Here is a 2,212-nt window from a genome sequence, read left to right on the forward strand (position 1 = left end):
GCCTTCCAAGTAGCCGGAACTACAGGCGAATTCTACCACATCCGGCTAATTTTTTTTAAAAAATTTATTGTAGAGACAAGGTCTCACCAAGTTGCCCAGGTTGGTCTCGAACCCTCAGGCTCAGGCAATTCACTCGCGTTGGCCTCCCAAAGTGCTGGGATTACAGGCTGAGCCACCGAGCCCGGACTATTGTTTTATTATTATGATTATGTGGGGCATTGTGTACAGAGGTGAGATGGCCTCCTCCTCAGTCCAGGGAACAACATCAGAATCTGAGGGAGACGTCCTGGGCACACAAAGTGCCCTGCCAGCCAGTATCCTCAGGATCATGACAGCCACCACTCGGGGGTCTCTGATTCATTTCATTTCTCTTCAGGGTAGCTGTGGCAGGGGTGGGGACCGTCAGTATCTCCATTGGTCAGAATTCAAACACAGAGGCACAGAGGGGGCCTCGCCCTGAGAAGCAGCAGGGTTGGTGGTCAGTGGAGACAAGGCTACGCCACGTGATGACACTGGTCCTTGTTGCCTTCAACTCTCCCGGCCTGTCACCACCATCCTCCCTCACCTGCCTGGCTCTGCTTCCTGCCATGCTCAGGTATGCTTGTTATTGTCTGTCTCCCCACCAGAAGGGAAGGCTAAGGCACGCACGCTCATGGGGGAGTCAGCCCCTGCTGGTGGCATCACGGACACAGCTGGAAATAATTTGATTCAGGAAGAAATAAGTGTAGTTGCCCGACATGGTGGCTCACGCCTGTAATCCCAGCACTTCGGGAGGTGGAGGCAAGAGGATTGCTTGAGCCCAGGGGTTTGAGACTAACTTGGGCAACTTGGTGAGACTTCGTCCTGACAATAAATCAAAAAATAAGCCAGACATGGTGATGCATACCTGTAGTTCCAGCTACGTGGAAGGTTGAGGAGGAAGGATCTCCTGAGCCCAACAGGTTGAGGCTGCAGTGGCTGTGAGCGTGCCACTGTACTCTAGCCTACGTGACAGAGTGAGACCCAAGTAAAATAAAATAGAACTTTCTAATAATGATCTGTAAAATCTGCTGCAGATGTTAATATACTTGAGGAACAACTACTATGCAATGACTCTCTCCAAAATATGGCTTCCTACGGCACCCCTCAGCTCACTACCTCGAACCCTGACAGAGGAAGTTTTTGGTTTTTTTTTCAAATACATTATATTTTATTAAAACAAGTGAGTATAGGCAGTCCTATCTTGTACCAGGTTACATGCACTCTCTGACCTTTCTGTTCCTCTCGAGGTGCTTTCGGACAGCAACTGCTTTCTTAATTAAATGGTAGAGATCCTCAGGAAGATCAGGAGCAAGCCCTTTCGACTTAAGGATTCTCAAGATTTTATTGCCTGTCACAAAGCGTACTTGTGCCACACCATGGGAGTCCCTCAGGATCACACCGATCTGTGAGGGAGTCAGGCCCTTCTTGGCCAGTTTGTAAATCTGCTCCTTCACGTTGTCAGACGTCAACTTCAGCCAAGTGGGGACGCTGCGGCGGTAGGGTAGCGCCGATTGGGACAGGCCCTTCCCGGGAGCGTGCATGCGATCCATGATGGCGGCGGTCGGCTGAAGAAAGAGCTGTTTTTTGAGTCAGAGTTTCACTCTGTTGCCCAAGTTGGAGTTCAGTGGCATGCTCACAGTCACTGCAGTCTCGACCTGCTGGGTTCAGGTGATCCTTCCACTTCAGCCTCCCAAGTAGCTGGGACCACAGGTGCATACCACCACACCTGGTTAATTTTTTGATTTATTGTAGAGACTAGGTCTTGTCAACTTGCCCAGGCTGGTCTCAAACAACTTGACTCAGACAATCCTCTCACTTCTGCCTCCCAAAGTGCTGGGATTCAGGCGTGAGCCACTACACCTGACGAGAAGAAGTTTTGCACTCTGTAGAAGAGTTACACCCAAGAGCCTGTTTCTGATTTCTGGGAATTGTCAGTTTTCATAGGGAAATGTCTTGACATGCAGGAGACACTCAATAAATGTTTCTGAAGTGAATAGAGACATATTTTCCATTACGCAGAGAGAGTGAGAAAGAGAGAGATTTCAGAACAGTGCTTGTAGCCATCAAGTCTATTCCTGAAAACATGTTGGACAGCAAATTTTCTGATGTTGAGACCCTACACTATTTTCTTAAAACTTTTCTCGCAGTGGTTGTGAACATGCCATTGCACTCCAGCCTGAGTGACAGAGTG

The 2,212-nt window shown here is 49.0% G+C and overlaps 1 protein-coding gene across 1 annotated transcript; it reads right to left on the reverse strand.

Moving 5' to 3' along the window:
• Positions 1–1,232: 1,232 nt before the first annotated feature.
• LOC110595844 (40S ribosomal protein S13-like) lies at positions 1,233–1,600 on the reverse strand. The gene has a single exon (XM_021713697.1). It carries the CDS (start codon positions 1,569–1,571, stop codon positions 1,233–1,235), a length of 339 nt encoding a protein of 112 aa, XP_021569372.1. The 5' UTR covers positions 1,572–1,600.
• Between the last annotated feature and the right edge of the window lie 612 nt (positions 1,601–2,212).

The sequence above is a fragment of the Carlito syrichta genome, unplaced genomic scaffold (assembly GCF_000164805.1).
Source record: "Carlito syrichta isolate Samal-C Ts95f unplaced genomic scaffold, Tarsius_syrichta-2.0.1 Scaffold92627, whole genome shotgun sequence".
Taxonomy (NCBI): domain Eukaryota; kingdom Metazoa; phylum Chordata; class Mammalia; order Primates; family Tarsiidae; genus Carlito; species Carlito syrichta.

Coding starts and splice junctions, on each gene's coding strand:
- LOC110595844 (XM_021713697.1), bottom strand. CDS start 1,571: ATGGATCGCATGCACGCTCCCGGGAAGGGCCTGTCCCAATCGGCGCTA.